Source organism: Mastigoproctus giganteus, chromosome 3 (assembly GCF_048544385.1).
Source record: "Mastigoproctus giganteus isolate SK-2022 chromosome 3, ASM4854438v1, whole genome shotgun sequence".
Taxonomy (NCBI): domain Eukaryota; kingdom Metazoa; phylum Arthropoda; class Arachnida; order Uropygi; family Thelyphonidae; genus Mastigoproctus; species Mastigoproctus giganteus.
The window spans coordinates 49,574,534-49,592,148 of NC_143577.1; the positions used below are offsets into that span (position 1 = coordinate 49,574,534).

The window sequence follows — 17,615 nt, forward strand, 5'->3', positions numbered from 1 at the left end:
TAGACCGGGGTTCGAGCCCGTCACCACCAAATACGGAGGATGCGGAAAGGTCACGAAATGACCACCGCATATCCCGGAGCAATATGGCCTTAGTTGCTAATGCTCCTAAAAACCAAATAACAAACAAACAAACCCTGTTGAATCAGTTGCTTTCCCCATTTTTTGCAATTGGACGGTTCAGATCTCATCAGAATGGCTTGTTCCACCTTATCCCACAGGTGCTCATTTGGGATTGAGATCTGGTGGCCAGGGAGGCTACCAGTACGTTGAATTAATTCTCATGTTCCTGAAACCAGTTCTGTACAATTCTAGGCTTGTGGCATTGTCTGGTGGAAAAACCCATTTGCAGATGGATACACTGCATAACTATGTAGAAATATGCCTAGCTGGAAACAGAGAACTGTGATATCCAAATGTTGCTCTACTGGTATTAACAGTGTAATGTGCACCATCACCTTAAAAACACTCTACACCATTACACTACTTCCACCAGTCTACAATATTGACAATTGGCAGGTTTGTAGAGCTGTTTTTGCCATATTCTGATCTCCCATAAGCATGAAATAATAGAAACCAGGATTTGTCAGCCCAAGCAACATTTTTCCAGTCATCCACTATACCAAACCTTGTTTTTTGCATGTGGAATGAAAACTGTTTTTTGCTTGTGGAGCAGAAAGACCAAAGTAAAACCCATTTCGGCTGTTCGCTGCAGTTTTCCCATCCATGACAAGGTACAACAAATTGTGTGTTCTGAAATGCCGCTTTGGTTACAAATGTTGTACTGGGTTGTTGTTTAACTTAGTGTAGCCTTTCTGTTACCCTGCACAAGTTTTTTCAGCCTCTGTTAGCTTCTTGTATCAACAAGCTGTTTCTGACTACAGGATTGCTGTTGGCTGGATGTTATTTGTTTATAGGACCAATCTCAATATACCCGAGACAGTCTTATGTGAAAACCCCAGCAGGGTTGCAGGTTCTGAGATATTCATACCATCACATCTGGTTACAATTACCGTGCAATGTTCAAAGTCACTTAAATTTTTTGTCTTGCCCATTCTCACATTGAATTGGACATGTAGAATACCCCTACATATCTCTCAACTTGCTTTGTATTGCAGTGTATAAACATGTGGTACTGATACTGTTCTATTTCATATGAAGGGTTGGTGCACCGAACAAAGTGGCCACTCAGTGTAGTAATGATAAAATATTAAATTTGGAACAGAAATGAAATATGAGATTTGGTTCCTAATATTCTAATCATATTTTTAATATTTTATTATTACTTAATTGATAGAAAAATAGTGATTTTTTTTTTTTCCCTCTACTAAAAGATCATTAACGGTGAATATGTGAATAACAGTAAAACTGTCAGCCTCAACTACCTGTGATGGAGCAACTTGTTCCAGCAATCAATGACTTGCTGGCTAAAAGAAAACTTCCTACAATCTAATCTAAACCTCAACCCCTATAATTGGAATTTATGGGCCCTAGTTCTGGAATTATTTATAAGAGTGAAAATTCCATCTTCATTCATTTTACTAATCCTCTCAAAGTATTATGAATGCCAATCAGGTCACCTATGAGGTGCCTGGTTCCCAAGCTGTTTAGCCCACTTAATCGGTGTCTTTCCTCATCCTTTTGCCAATCTCACCATTCAAATTACCTGTCTGTGGACCCTTTCAAGAAGCTCAGTGTCTTTTTTTTTCATATGAGGTCTCCATACTTGAACATCGTCATCAGCCATTATCAATCCACTACAGCAATTTTCCAGTTCCTTCTGTTTTGTGCAATGGCCATCCATTTACTACCCACAAACTCTTGAATTTCATCTGTCCATCTCCGTCATTGTCTTCCAGGCTTTATTCTAGCTCCTCTTGGGTACCATTCTGTTATTCTCTTAGTCCATCTGTCATCATGTCTTTAGTTTTGACAAGAATGTCCTTTACTTGAGTTTGCTGTCTAATCCACATGCTTCTCTTCTTATCTAACAGTCTGATCCCTAATATAATTTGTTCCATTCTTCGCTGTGTCGTTCTCAGCTTCTCTTCTGTTCTTTTGATGAGTGCCCAAGTTTCACTTCCATAAGTCATGGTGGGTAGTATACATTGGTTCATTATTTTACATTTCAGATAAATTGGGATATTGCTCCTCAGTGAGTGCGTAGCACACGCTTCTTGATTGACCGGGGTTCGAGCCCGTCACCAACAAATACGCAGGATGCGGAAAGGTCAGGGAATGACCACCGCATATACCGGAGCAATATGGCCTTAGTTGCTAATGCTCCTAAAAAAAAAAAAAAAAACAAAAAAACCAAACCAGCTCCTCAGTATGTGACTATATTTCCTGAATGCTGTCCATCCAAAATGTATTCTTCTCTTAACTACCAGCCATTTATCATTATTACAGCTGATGACTTGTCTGAGATAAGTATATGACTCCACCTTTCAATTACTGCTCCTTCAATCATTATATCCCTTTCTATGGCATACTTGTTCATCATTATTTTTGTTTTAGCCATATTTATCTTTAGTCCAAAATCCTTACTAACTCTGCATGACTGAATAAGGTTTTCCTCTAATTCTTTGAGATCGTGGCTTATGACTGCAATGTCATCTGCAAATCATAAATGGTTTAGGTACTCTCCATTCACATTGACTCCTTTCTGCAACCAGTCTAATCTTCTGAAAGCTTCCTCAAGGGCAGCAGTAAACAACTTCAGAGGTATTGTGTCTCCTTGTCGAACTCCTTTCTCAATTTTAAATTTGCTACTGTCTTTGTCTAGTCTAATAAAGGAGATAGCACTCTCATATATTTTCTTCAAAATCATAATATATGGGGTATCTCTGCCTTGTCTTTTCAGTGCCCGAAACATTGCCTTATGCTGTATGGAGTCAAATGCCTTTTCATAATCCACAAATGCCGGGCATAATGGTGTTTTATATTCATTTGCTTTCTCCATTAGCTGTGATATTACGTGAAGGTGATCCATAGTTGAGAATCCTGTCCTAAAGCCAGCTTGCTCTTTCGGTTGATTCTCATCAAGTATTCTTTCTAATCTGTTAGTAATAATCATTGTGTACGACTTGTAGATGTGGGATAACAAGCTAATTGGTCTATAATTTCCAATTTATCTCCTTTCTTATGCAGCAAAACTATGATTGCATTATTTCCACTCCTTAGGCATCACACCTTTTCTAATGCATTTTGTGAAGAGTCTTGCCAGTTTTTGTGCCATGTCTCTTCCTCCCAATTTTAACAACTCTACAGTAACTTCATCTTCCTCCCGGGGCTTTCTGATTCTTCATTTTCTTCAACGCATGTTCTACCTCATCAGGAAGGATATCAGGTATGATATCATATGTGTTACTAATTTGCGATCCATCTTCCCCACTGCTGGCATCATTCCCTCGCTCCTTGTATAATTCTCTTTAGTAGTCTTCTGCTATTTGAATTATGCCTTCTCTGCTATTTATAAGTACACCATCGCTATTCTTCAGTTTCAGTATCATTTGTCTTTCGGCATTACTGCTCATTCCTGCTGATTTAAGTCCTTTGTTTTTCCTTAATGCTTGTTCTACTTTTCTTGTGTTAAATCTTCTTATGTCCTCTCTGAGTCTCTTTCTAATGGTTTTGCATAACTCAGTATACTCAATTTTCTCCTTGTCAGCGTTTATCTTGCTCTTCTGTGGATTTCTTTTTACTTATAGGTTTCTTTGGCTTTATCACTTTCAGAAAGTTGTAATATGCCTCGTCGATATCTTGGTCCTGAGCCGTCCACAGAAGCTCAAACTTGTTCTTAAGTTCCAGTACATACTGCTTTTTCTCCTCTTCTGTTATATCAAAAGACCTTCGTATTATTCACTCGAGTCAGTTTTTTCCTTTCCTATATCTATATCAAGTGTGCGTCTTACCATTCTGTGATCACTTCCAACATTTACCTTATTCAGGACGGTAACGTCATTCACGATATATCTTCTGTTAGTGAGGATGAAGTCAATTTCATTAGTTGTTAATCCATTTGGGCTCTTCCATGTCCACTTTCTGTTCACCGTTTTCTTGAAAAAAGTGTTCATTACTGACAATCCTCGAGATTGCAAATCCCACAAGTCTTTCACCTCTTTCATTTCTTTCACCGATTCCAAAATTTCCTATAGTTCCCCTTTCTGCGCTGTTTTGTCTCTTTCTGTTTTGTCTCTTTCCAGCCTTAGCATTGAAGTTCACCATAATGATAGTGTAGTGGGTTTTCTGCTCATCTAGAAGACTCTCAATTTCGGTGTAAATTTCTTCAATCTCTTCGTCATCATGACTCGATGTTGGTGCATAAATCTTTATAACCTTTAGCTTGTACCTCTTAGAAATCCTGAGTAGTAGTAGTCTTGACACCCTTGGTGATGTACTTTTGAATTCCAAAATGTTGTTTTCTATATCTTTCTGGACCAGAAAGCCAACTCTACCTTCACTCCTTTCACTGTTTCCATTGGTGTATAGAAGATTTCCACTTGATAAACTTATAAGTGATTTATTTCTTCTTTTAATTTCAGCCAAACCGATGATATTCCAATTCACATTTTCTAATTCTTTTTCCAGCTGTAATATTCTGTCTTCACCGATGAGCGATCTTACATTGTAACAGGCCAAGTTCAGTTTCCGTGCATGGCAGTCTGGTCATACCCAGAGATTCTTAGCACCCTCTGTTTCCACTCTGATCCTCTTACTGCCATAAGAGGGGAGTGAAAGCCGCTGGGGACTTGAGGGCCATTTGTTTCATTGTGCTGTCGTGTGGTGGAGGGTTTAGTCTTTTCCTCTTCACGCTGACCAGGCATCTTGAAGTGAACCACTCTACATGTTCGTTCACCTAAGTGATGTAACAGGGCTTACCATCGAGAAGGTGTGCATGAGTGGATTTTAGGGAGGCAGGCCAACTGGACTTCTCCTAAATCTTCTGAAATAGAAAGATATTGGATCCATCAGTGTTTTAGACTGAGTGTCTGACAACACACAGAATGCCTGTTTCCCTCTAAGCTAATACTTGAACACAGTATTCCAAGTGTGGTCTTACAATTGCCTTATACAGTGGGATTATGACTTGCCTATCTCTACAGGATAATGTTCAATAAATCATAGATAGGACCTATTTAACACAATTAAAACACTAAATTCCCCTACCACTCACTCTTTAATACCATAACTTTACCATAGCGTTACAACTGATCTGTAAGCCACAGATCAGTTTGTAGCTGTTACCATAGAAAAGGTTAGGCTGGCAAAAGCAGATTATGAGAAGAAAGCAAAGAGTGGGGGAGACAATGAATTTTTCACACGTGTGAATACAAAGAAGAGAAGAACAAATCAGGTCAGACATTTTGTTTAATGGGAGAATAGCATAGTATATTGTGTAGGAGTAAACAGCTATCAACAGGCTTATTTAGATCACAAATAGTACCCGTGTTTGATGTTATGTTTTTCAAGCTCGTTGTGTCATTTTGTGCTCATTGTGTCGTACACCGATATCAAGAATGTTCCATTGCCACAGAATATTCCAATACCAATTATCTGAACAAAATCCATATGTTTCTCATGACTACTTGGAATCTGCTGTTACTACACCATAGCACAGTTTTATACTGATACCAGTTTAACACACTTCAGATGTGTGGACTGTTGACCACAACAATAACCATTGTTTTACAGCGACCATTAGCCATGGGCAGAGAAGTGCAAAATGCATGTTGTGCCCTCGGTCATTCTTAAAATTCAATCACCTTTCTCTGCCATGGTATACAAACTTCCCATCTCTGCAAACATCTGTAACATGTTGCATAATGCATTTTGTGACATCGGCTCACATCTCAATGTTCTCTGTCGGCAGTATTTCCAAAGAGCAGCAGGAATTTGTATGGTTTGGTAATAAAGCTTAACTAACAAGGCATGCAAGTCTTCAATAAAAGTCTCTTGGTGTATTTCTGTGTCTGTTTTGTTATTACCTGTTCTTATAGCTTTTCATAAATACATCATTAAAGTATGATTTAAATTACACTTCAATGAGCTTTACAAGAAACTTTTTTTGATGTAATTTATTTCTGCATTGTCTGACTATTGTCATCCCTAAATTTCAACTCTGTGCAATTAGAAATTTTCTATCTACAGGCTTTCCAAGAGGTGTAGTTTAATTATAACCACCTGTCTTTATCTGTATTTTTTAACTTTATAGATTAAATTAATTAATTGTACACATAGGGCAGGGATTGGCAACCATATACCTACGGACACCAAGGTGTCCGCATCAAAAATCAGAGCGATTTCCTTGTAGATCCCCAGAATGTGTTAGATTGTTGGGTCTCCGCTAACATGGGATATACTAAGATTGGATGTTATATTTATGTCTTGCAGCAATGGCTTTCCAAGTGTAAAAGGCAAAGAGGTTGTAAAATGTTTTCTTTAGGTTTTTCCAATTGTTTGTCTTTTTCAGTTTTATTTATTTTGATAACCTAACCTTCCCAGTCTCAAAGTTAGAACGTCTGAAGAAAGCCCTATAAATCCAGTGATTTCATGACGTAAATATCTCAGTTTGGAAGTTTAAATCTTCATATTCGTCATTAGAGAAAGCAATGTAGAAAGCAAGGGCAAAGCAAGATGACTTTTAGTCTCCAGATGTAGAAGTTAGCATTAGCATTAGTAGAGGCATATGATGCAAGAAAGCAATCTTATACAGCATCAGCAAAAAAAAAAAAAAAAACCCTTGGAAGTTTGTTCCAGCAATCAGCCAACCACCCACTGGCTAAAGGCAAATTTCCGAACATCCATTCTATGGCTCTTTCCCCAATTTGAATCTGTCCCCCCTCAGCATCAAATCTGCTCAATCCATTCAAGGCCTTATACACCTAAATCAGATCGCCTAACAGGTGCCTAGTCTCCAGAAGTTGCAATTTGCAGAACATAAGCCTTTCATAAGAGCACCCCTTTGTTCCATTTACCAATCTTGTTGCCCTTCTTTGTACTCATTCTAGCAACTCTACATCCTTCCTAAAATGAGGCTTCCAGACCTGTACGCAGTACTCAAGGTGTGGCCTGACCATTGCCTTATACAAGGGGATAATCACCTCCTTATCCTTGCTTCCAAAATTCCTGTATATCATTGACAAGACTCCATGACCTACTCTGGCAGCCTGAACGCACTTCTCAGAAAACTTCATATCTGACTGCACAATTACCACCAGATCTCTTTCATTCTCCACCACCCTTAATGTAAAACCACATAGTTGGTACATTTCACTGGGGTTACTGCTACCCATATGCAGTATTTTGCATTTGTCAATGTTTGTCAACTTCAGTTGCCACTTCTCAGTGCATCTACCCAACTTTTCCAGATCCTGTTGCAGCAGCATACTGTCATTACTGTTATTAACAACCCTGCCAACCTTTGTATCATCTTCAAACTTTGACATTAAGCTTGATATACCTTCATCAATATCATTGATAAATATACAAAACAACAATGGGCCCAACACCGAACCATGAGGGACACCACTAATAGCATTAGTCCACATAGAGCAGTATCCATTGATTACCACTCTCTGTCTTCTCCCACTCAACCATCCTTTTATCCATTGTAGCAACTTGCCCTTAATGCCATACTGCTCCAATTTGTACAGTAGTCTTCCATGTGCAACAGTATCAAAAGCTTTCCTGAAGTCCAAGTATATGATATCAGAATTATTTTTTTGCATCCAGTTCCTTTGTGACCACATCATAGTATCCAATCAAATTGGTTAGACAAGACTTCCCCTTGACAAACCCATGCTGTGTCTTAATTATTACTGCTGTTTTGGCTCGATGATCCTGTAATGCTTCTTTTACTAGTGACTCCATTATTTTCCCCTGGAACAGAAGTCAAACCTATGTTGTTGTTGTTGTTATTTGGTTTTTAGGAGCATTAGCAACTAAGGCCATATTGCTCCGGGATATGCGGTGGTCATTCCCTGAATGACCTTTCCGCATCCTCCGTATTTGGTGGTGACGGGCTCGAACCCCGGTCTAATCAAGAAGCGTGTGCTACGCACTGCTGCTCCTTCCCACCTGGCTACGGAGGCGCCTAGTCAAACCTATAGGTCTGTAATTACTCATGTCACCCTTTGATCCCCCTTTGTGAATTGGAGATACATTTGCACATCTCCAATCTGTGGGGACTCCCCCCCCCCCGAGTCCAAGGATGCTCTCATAATTGTGTCTAAGGGTGTGCTTACTTCCTTTGCCACCTCCTTTAATATAACTGGATAGATCCCATCTACCCCAGGTGCCTTTCTTATGCTTAACTTCAACAATTTTTCTTCCACTTTGCTCTCATTTATTATATATATATATATATATATATATATATATATATATAGATAGATAGATTTATCTAAAATGTATGCCATTTGTCGCATCTGGGTTTTGGCTTTTTTTAGAGCCTCATCAGTGGGTTAGGGAGAAATACAAGCAAATGGCCTGATGAATACCCAGTGATGAGAAATACCAATAGTATGTAAGATTCACTTAGAAGAAAACTTAATTTTCTAAATGCTGTGTACAGATTGAGACTATATTCTACTTGTGGAATTATGTTTTATAGCACTTAGCATGAGCCCTTTTGCCTGAACTTGTTGAGCTTTTAAAATAGGGATATTTCTCATCACTGGATCATTAGGTCATTCCCTTCATTAGGTTTTTCTCTTCCTCCCCACCCCCCCAAGGAGGGGGGTAGGGAGGAAGAGAAAAAACCCTAGGTATGGGGAATAGCATGCATTTTAAATAAATATCAATCAACTTCCCCGCAAGAATAGGGCATTTTGTTTAAAGTGCATGGTGCAATATCAAATCATATTGAAGTACTTCTACAATATAAGATCGATGTACTTAGTAGAAAAGTTTATTGTGCTACATACAGACTGAGTCCTATTCATTGAGATTGATTAATTAAAAGAAGGGGTTATTATCCAAACAAAGAATACGCAAATTTTAAAAATATGCAGATTTACAGATATGCAAATAGAATTTTTAAACTTTCTGAATCAGCACCTTTTTTGGCAAAATGTACTAATTTTAAGAGAAAAAAAAAATTGCTGTTTTGTAAAATTAAACAGTTAGTCCTCTTGATGAATGGCTAGGTGCCTTATACTGGGTTTTAGACAAAATAACCTCTTAAATCAAATGGGATTTTGTGATTTTTCTAATTGCTGTGGCAACAACCCTCCACTTGTGTGTTTTTTTTTTTTTTGTCTTTTCTGTGTTTTTTTATTTTTTTTTTTTAACAAGATATCAGAATTAGATTGTTTATGTGTAAATTTTCCCTTTACACATAAATAATCTAATTTTAATATATATATATATATATAGTGTAATTTTATGGTGTTTTTTTGTTTATGATTTAAAATGATTTGTTTTGCATTTTGTTTTATTTTTGCTAATCTGTTCATTTTAATATAAAATGAAACTATATATATAAGTTTAAAGATAAGAGAGACATAGTCAGAAAAGTTATAAATACAAAAACATGTATAAAAAAAGTAATAAATAATGATACTAATACTCAAAAAAAATAATATTTTTGTCAGTGATACACTCTTGGTGTTTTCTTTTTTCAAGAGTCAGCAATCAGGTTTGCGTGTCTCTGTTTCAGATGCAAAATAACAAAAATGGAAGTTAAAACTTAAATAAATAAATAAAATTTAGATTAAATTTTAAAGAAATCAGCAATAAGGATAATGAGGATGTTAAAGCTAAAATGAATGTAAAAAGGGAGGGGAATTATGTAGTAGGCATGTACATGCCTACTTTATAATTTCTCTACTACTTATCTTCTCTCCATTACTTTTATCTCTAAAGTAATATTCATCATGATCATTGGGTTTTCTCTGCAAGGTTTTCAGTGGCCCTTGTCCATGAACCTTTTCCTTATTTTTTTTCTTTTTTCTACCCCTTTTCTTATTTTCTTTTTTCTTCCCCTTTTTCTTATTTTCTTTTCCCCCCCTTTTCTTATTCTTTTTCCCCCCTTTTCTTATTTTCTTATTCCTTTCCTTTTTTCATATATTTTATATATACATATATGACTTCATTTTAATTTCAGATACAGATGAAACTTGTCCAAATACAGGAGTTTGGCCTTATGTTTTTTCAATTCAGTACTTTGTGCTTCTTAAATTAATCCTGCTTACTCTGTTATATGCACTTTTTAGGTAAGCTTCCCACATTTCATAATAGTCAATATGTAAATTATGTGAAAAATGTTTTTTTAAGTATATTTAAGAAGTCATACTACTGGATATCAAAATGCATCAAGATTATAATTAATATTTTTAATTATGAATTAATTAAAAATTAAGTCAAGTTAATTATTAATTGATTAATTTTACTTACAAATTGATTTTATAAATAATAAAGAAGTGAAAATTGAACCCCTGCTTCTTCACTTCCCTATTTGATACTGCCTTTTCCCTTAAAATTTTGGTAATGCTCTACTAGACACGAGACTAGTTACTGAATAAAGTAAGACATGCGTTATGATACATGGCATGAAATGATAGACATAAGCTGTGGTAAAGTAAGGTGCAGAGACAGGCATATGATGAACACTTGCACTTCTTCCTTACGCTGCTGTTCACTTTGTGTAGTCAGAAACATGTAATCACAATGCCATAGCCATGCTTTATTTTGTTCCTCACTATGTCATCATCGTATAAATGTTATAATTTTCTAGATGCACTTTTGTTTATGTATGGTAATTATGCTGTGTTAGGTTGCTGAAGAAAGTAATTGCTACTTATATAAAAAAAACATATACTTTTAATTTTGGGTGTGCTCTAGGAGACCATGGAAAACTGGACACCCCCATATATGTGGTCCTTGTGCTGTACTTGAGAGATTGTTGAATTCCATTGTTCTGAAATGATTGCTACCTCCAAATCAGAGTCTAATTTGTTTTCTGTGATGTAGACAAAGGCAGGCTGCATTTAATTAGTCAATCTGATTGAATGTTTTGTTTTGTGATTTGAATTTATCAAAAACTTTTGGGATCCAAATTGAATGGCCATAATTTGTTTATGAAAAATATGAATATTTCAATATATCACAATTTTCATTAATACATTAATTTCTTTGGTGGGCCAGTACATTAATTGCTTTGATGGGCCCATGCATGTTTGTAATATTCATGTAACCATTTTTTACATTTTCAATTGAAAATTTTTCTTCCATACACTACTTGGCAACTCATTTAAATTCTGTACATTTGCTGACTATTTGACACAGTTGCTATTGGTGGCATCCACTATCTGATGAAGTTCAGTAAGACCTTGAAGCAGCTAATATAAGGGTTTTTGATGAATAATGGTTTTGCCTTTGGAGGAAAACATAGTTCCCCCTAAGACAGCAAGACAGAAAAATATAACATAGTGAAGCATTTTCTGTCAAACAACTTAAAAATCTATGGTAATTTTTTCTTTTCTCAATGCCCCTGATGTGTGGTCCACAGTTACCCAATTTCCGCATCCATTAAGTATTTACCAGCACCCTCGAAATATTTTAGTCAGAAATTTGAAACTGGAAATTTCATTCTTCTCTATATAGCTGCTACCTTCTAGAATTACACATTTTTCTCATTTGCGGATGAACTCTTTCTGGCCTGTTGAATAGAACTCCTCACTTTGAGCAGAAAATGAAGCTTCCACTTTATTAATTGCCTTCTCATCAGTCTGAAGACTGGAGCTCCATTATGGGTTCTTAATTTTAGAGAAGATGAAGGAGTCTGAAAGTGAGAGGTCGGGAAAATAAGGTGACTTATGCAGATTTTCAAAGCCACACTTGATTACAAAGTCCAATGTGCGAACAGCCTCTATGGCCACTCACTGCAGATGATGGTAGATAGCTCTCTGTCATCTAACTTCTCGCTAATGCAGGTGTTCCCCAAGGTTCAGTTTTTCTCCTCTTGTATATTAATGACCTTCTTCCATTGACCAGAAATCCTATCCATAGTTTTGCTGATGATAGCACAATGCATTCCGTCTTCCAGTTTGAGAAACTGTGCCCTACACAAACAGCTTAAACTTCTCAAATATTCACTGCCAGTTCCTTAAATGCTGATCCAGGTAATTGTCCAATGGGAAAAAGATAATGTAGTTGATTTCAATTCTTCTGAAACTCAGTCTGTCTTATATCTTGCAAAAAGGATTCTCCTGCTCCTATGCCTGTCTTCAATGACACTCAGATTTCTAGACAAGATCACATATCTCTATTAAATATTACCCTGACTTCTAATCTCTCTTGGCATGTTTGTTATTTGGTTTTTAGGAGCATTAGCAACTAAGGCCATATTGCTTTGGGATATGCGGTGGTCATTCCCTGGCCTTTCCGCATCCTCCATATTTGGTGGTGACCCGGCTCGAACCCCGGTCTAATCAAGAAGCGTATGCACGCACTGCTGCTCCTTCCCACCTGGCTATGGAGGTGCCGTCTCTCTTGGCGTAAGATCATTACAAATAGTGCCTCATCTGAATCTAAAAAACTGGGTTTTTTTTTTCATCTTGGCATTACTTTTCTTCCAAACAGCTGTTCACTCTGTACAAATTGCAGTTCTGCCCAACCATGAAATATTGTCCCCTCAACTGGAGCAGTGTCCCCGAAACCTCTCTCAGGCTTCTAGATTTCTTTTAAAACAGGGCAATGAGGTTAATTAATGAGCCATCTCTAACAAAGTCTCTCTACTCACTCTCTCATAGACATTCTGTTTCTGCTGCATGCCTTTTCTATAGATACTTCCATGGGCACTGTTCTTATGAATTGGCTTCTATAATTAGCATCCTCTCTCTCTCTCTGTCTCTCTCTCTCTCTCTCTCTCTCTCTCTCTCTCTCTCTCTCTCTCTCTCTCTCTCTCTCTTCCAAATCGATCTGAACACATGCTGCAACCAATCAGCAACCTTCTACTGTCCAACTTCAAACTCACAGAACCAAGTTTTCTTCTTCCTTATTTATTTCTTCAACTTTGTTTTTTTTTTGGAACAAGCTCTCTTCATACATATTTCCTGAAAATTGCAGTCTATGGAAATTGAAGTCTTAATGTCAACAAGTATCTTCTTTTACTTCTCAACCTTCAACCCATGCATGGTACTAAGCACTATAGGTTCTAACACCTTTCATGCTTGGGGTTTTCATAAAAAAAAAGCCATGTAAGCAGGAACATTATTGGTTAGGGAGCAGATACTTTTGGAATAGCTTATTGTGGCTCTTCAACTTAATAGACTCAACTTTCCCAGGAGGTTTCTGTGGTACTGTGGTATTCTCAAGTGATGCTGTTGCCTTTTGGGAGTAATCTTAAAGATGATACTTTGAGGAGACTGACAACTTGACCTTGTTGGCAAACAATTGAACCTTGGCTTCTTTTGATGATTGGTGAGAATGAATGTTTTTATTGTTTGCTCATTCATCCATCCTCAACAGTTTTATGAAAAAATCATCATATTTTTTGATTAAAATGAGAGAGAGAGAGAGAGAGAGAGAGAGAGAGAGAGAGAGAGAGAGAAAGATTATATACACCAGTGGACAAAATTTAAGGACCAGTCAGATTTTCCCCTCCCCTGTAACTTCTTATAAAAGTGGCCTGGATACGGGAAAAGCATACCAAAGGAACCTCGTGAGGTACAGAAATGATGAAGGAAACAACACCGACACAACAATGGAAACAAAATGGTACAGAGGGACTTTATTCAAAAATGGCAACATAGCACTGGCTGCCATGATACAGATGCATCACTTCCAAAGATGGAACAAAGGGAAGAGATGGTCCTCAGTAGAAGATATGGCCACCCCTAATGTCGGTGCAGGGTTTGCACCGCCTGTCCATACTTAGAACAGTGTTGTTGATACGTTCTTGCTGTAACATCATCCATTCCTCTGTCAGCACCCTCTTCAGCTGGTGAACATTTTCTGATGGGTGTGGACATGCTGCTAGGTGTCTCCCCAGAGCGTCCCATATGTGGTTTGATGGGATTTAGATCTGCCGAATGGGCAGGCAAATCCATATGAACAATGACCTCACTTTACAAAAGCATATCAACAGCTGCAGTGCAGTGGGGTGTGGCGTTATCATCCATAAACACAAACTCGACGCCAATAGCACCTCCGAACAGATGCACATGGGGAAGGATTACCTCAATACAGTAGCATGAACTGGTTACAGTACAACCTTCCAGTATCTAGAGTTGTGTACATTCATCCAAGATAATGCCTCCCCAGACGAGAACATCTCGACTGCTTTATCGATCCCTTTCAGTGATGTTTGCTGGGTGATACCGTGTGCCACCCTCTCTCCAGATTAGCTGTGGTCCTTAAGTTTTGCATTCCAGCATAGCATCAGCCAAAAAAAAAAAAAAAAACCCTTCCCATCTCACCCATCCATTCACTCCAAATGTTTGTCTAGTTCTGCCTTGAACTTACCTAAGTTGCTGACCTCCACTACAACAGATGAGAGTTTGTTCCAACTATCAACCACCCACTGGCTAAACGCAAACTTCTGCACATTCTGCAATTGTCTTTCCTCAATTTGAATTTATGTCCCCTCAGGTGAGTAATCTGAGCAAGAGGAAGAATCCCATTAGCATTGAGCTTGCTCAAACCATTCAAGGCCTTACACATCTCAATTAGATCACCTCGTAGGTGCCTACTCTCCAGAAGCTGCAAGAAAGGCTTAAGACTGTATTGCAGTCTTAAGCCTTTCTTGGTAACACCAACTCTTTGTTCCACTCACCATCTCATTGCCCTTCTCTGTACTCATTCCAACAGCTCTACATCTTTCCTAAAATGAGGCCTCCAGACCTGTATACAGTACTCAAGGTGTGGCCTGACCACTGCCTTATACAATGGGTCAATCACCCCTTTATCCCTGCTAACAAAATTCCTGTATATCATTGACAAGACACCACGAGCTACTCTTGCAGCCTTTTTGCACTGCTCAGAAAATTTCATATCTGACTGCACAATTACCCCCAGGTCCTTTTCATTCTCCACTGCCCTGAGTGTAGTACCAGCGAGTTGATATGTTACTCTGGAGTTACTGCTACCCATATGCAGAACCCAAATTGCACAAGAAACCATATACTATTAGAGTTTAAATCTATGTTAAAACATAGATTAAAGATTTATTTTAAAATTTCCATGATTATCTTTTCACCGCCTAGTACCTCTCTAATGCTCACCAAATGAAACCGTTCTAGAAATGCATGAATCAGCTGTTAACATAAGTATGCAATAAGTTGACAAAAGGCTGGTGCATGGTGTTTCATTACTGAATTAGTACCAAGACAGTGAAATGTGGTGTCTTAATCTTGCAGTGAGCAACAAACAGCCATATAAATATTTTATACATTATAATGTACACAAATTAAATTAAGGGCTAGCATGCTAGTGGAGAGAGAGAGAGAGAGAGAGAGAGAGAGAGAGAGAGAGAGAGAGAGAGAGAGAGTGCATGCTATTTACACAGGGCATTACAAAAATCCTGTGATGTTGAAACAGTGACTTCTTCAAATAGGAAATATTAAATAATTATTATGACACTTTTATAGTTTTATATTATACAAGCAGTAGTTACAAAATCTCATATCTTCATAAACATTGACAAGTAACATTAAGTTTTTACTTGAAAGTGAGAGTCTACAATAATCTAGAACAGGAGTTGCCAACCTTTTTCCTTTTGATTGCCATATTTTGGTTGATATAAAAATCTTTTCATGGGCCACTTGGACAACTATATGAACATAGTGTGCTACTTGGATAGCAGCATGAACATAGAAATAAATAATTTGAATTAGTATCATCCTATTGGCATGCTACAGAAAACCTTCCATCTGCCAGCTGCTGGCTTGTATACTTAGGGTTGCTGATGTTTGATCTGTAAGCACAGAAACTATAGTGTATGAGCACATGGACCTCATTAGATATTCTACCATTTCTTTCTACAATTTTCATTCTGAAAATTGTAGGAAGTTACAATTTAATTTCACTATTTATGTTGCAGACAATTACAATTTATTTATGCTGTTCATGTTGCAGTTTTTATGGTATTCTCTGTATTGACAACGTAAACAAGAAAAAAATAATAGTTACACAGTGTTTTGTTAGGTAGCAAATTAAGAGGAAGGTGAGGTCATCTTACATTATAGCAACTTAAATTTAAACATATGGTAAATCCAACAAATTTAGGGCATAGCCTCAGTTTTTTCACACTATCAAGTTTCTCACTGATAGTTCCTACTTTCCCACCAGACAGATACCAAAGCTGCAATGTCAAGGATAGTGTGAATTTTAAATAAATGGCAGTATATTCTCCATTGGAGCAGTGCTTTTTATTTAAAGTATGTAGTGTGCTAAGGAAACTCCCTTTGAAATGCCTCTACAATATGTAACCCATGCACTCAGTAGTAAATCTAGTTTGCTCAGTGCTATGTACAAACTGGATATAGCCTCAGTTTGTGTGTAGCATTGATTAAAAACAGATTTGTTTGATAATTAACAGTTATCAAATAAATAAAACATTACTATTAAAAGTTATATTATACTATTTCTTTTTTATTTAGGCTATTTATTTTCATTGCATGTTTACGTTTTGTTAAAATGTGGTAATTTATTTTAATCTCTCTATTTTCAGTGCCACTGCAAGTAAACTTCAGGCAGAAACAGATGCAATTTGGAAGTTTCAGCGTTATCAACTTGTGCTGGATTTTTCCAGCAGACTTCGCCTTCCTCCTCCTTTTAGCATTATTAGCTATTTGATGATTGTTTTTAACTGGGTGTGGAGATGTTTGACTTGTAAGGTATGCAAGAGGACAGATCAGATGGTAGGTCTTTTACACTCTGATTATTACAGAATGTAAAAGACTAACTTGATATGATAATTATAAAATATTTATTCCAATGTAAAACCTTATAAATGAAAACAACTTTTAATTATAAATTTTGATATACATATTTTAAATTCCAAAATCATATTTAGTAAATTATCATAGTTAGCATTAAAAATTTCTTCATATTTTGTGATATAAATACTATGATCTATTGTGCTGATATTGCACAAAATTAAAACTTTTATGTGGCCAGAATAAATTTTTTTCAGCTGTACTGTAATCTCTCTCCTCCCCACCCCCCCTTTAACTATATATACTTTAAATATTGCAATTACATGTAAATGGATAATAAAATAAAGATAGAATAGATATGTCTTAGACATGTGCTATCACTGCTGTTTTGGCAACTGAGCTCTTATCACCACAACATTGAAATTATCATTAAATATAGAGATAGCATGAATGATAGAAAAGAGTATTAAGTATAATGTGATAATTGCAGAAAGATATATAGTACTCATATTGTATATGGATTGGATAGACTACCTGAAATAAATATCAGTTGTGCATTACCCAAGTGGAGTACACCAGTATTAATAGGTAACACATATACTAAAAAAAAAAGTAAACTGCAGCCATTAATCAATCCACTGCAAGATAGAAGCCTCATCAACGATTCATGTTGAGGAAATAGACTATAATCTGTCACGCTGGTCGAGTGTGGATTGGCAGATCGACCATATTTAG

At 37.0% G+C, this 17,615-nt stretch overlaps 1 protein-coding gene across 1 annotated transcript in view; it reads left to right on the forward strand.

Annotated features, from left to right (window-relative positions):
* Positions 1-17,615, forward strand: part of LOC150087940 (transient receptor potential cation channel subfamily M member-like 2) — a 409,197-nt gene that overhangs the window by 297,869 nt on the left and 93,713 nt on the right. The window contains exons 22-23 of the mRNA XM_090369284.1: positions 10,106-10,214; positions 16,673-16,862. Of these exons, the coding sequence (XP_090225410.1) occupies positions 10,106-10,214; positions 16,673-16,862 (299 nt within the window). The remainder of the gene's footprint in view (positions 1-10,105; positions 10,215-16,672; positions 16,863-17,615) is intronic.